The 614-nt window shown below is 45.1% G+C and overlaps 1 protein-coding gene across 1 annotated transcript in view; it reads left to right on the top strand.

Moving 5' to 3' along the window:
- Positions 1-614, top strand: part of LOC119591768 (proline-rich protein HaeIII subfamily 1-like) — an 8793-nt gene that overhangs the window by 1247 nt on the left and 6932 nt on the right. Inside the window, exon 2 of the mRNA XM_037940515.1 lies at positions 325-517. Within this exon, the coding sequence (XP_037796443.1) occupies positions 325-517 (193 nt within the window). The remainder of the gene's footprint in view (positions 1-324; positions 518-614) is intronic.

The raw sequence follows: 614 nt of genomic DNA, 5'->3' as shown, positions 1-614 counted from the left end.
ATGATACCCTTCTTAAGCTCAAGGAAGGGAGAAGAGGCAGGTAGGATATCTTGAAGGAAATGCTCGGTCGGCTTTCTCGAGGTCACACAGCGGGACAAAGAAAACGATCTCCCAGGCCAGGACTCCGACGCTCAAGTGTGTTTACATTTTAGTGGTGTAACCGATCTTGTGAGCGGAATTGTCACAGACGAAGAGAGAGAGAGAAAAAAAACGGAAAACAAAGAAAGGAACACTATGATTGAAGAAAAAAGGAAGATTGTCTCTTTCTTGATTTAGTTTTTAATCTGATCGGTCGAACAAGTGTAAAGATGTCTAATTTGGTAGAATTGTCTGCGTGGAAGACACCCCCGTCTGCTTGGAATGTCAGCCATTGAAGAATTGTGAGCCTGGTAGAGTTGTCAGTCTAGAGCGACAGTCAGCCTGGAAGGACTGTCAGTCCGGGAGATGTTGTCAGCGTAGAGTGGCAGTTAGCATGGAAGTATTGTCTCCGTGGAGTGACAACAAGCATGAAAGCAGTGTCAGCATGAAAGGGTTGCCAGCTAGGAATAAGCTTTAGCATGAAATAATTACCTTGCTTGCATGCTCTTAAGATACCTTCTTGGGAGTCGTACAGG

This window comes from Penaeus monodon, chromosome 29, assembly GCF_015228065.2.
Source record: "Penaeus monodon isolate SGIC_2016 chromosome 29, NSTDA_Pmon_1, whole genome shotgun sequence".
Taxonomy (NCBI): Eukaryota; Metazoa; Arthropoda; class Malacostraca; order Decapoda; family Penaeidae; genus Penaeus; species Penaeus monodon.
Note: the sequence above shows the minus strand (reverse complement) of the source record. Positions and strands in the feature narration are given on the sequence as shown.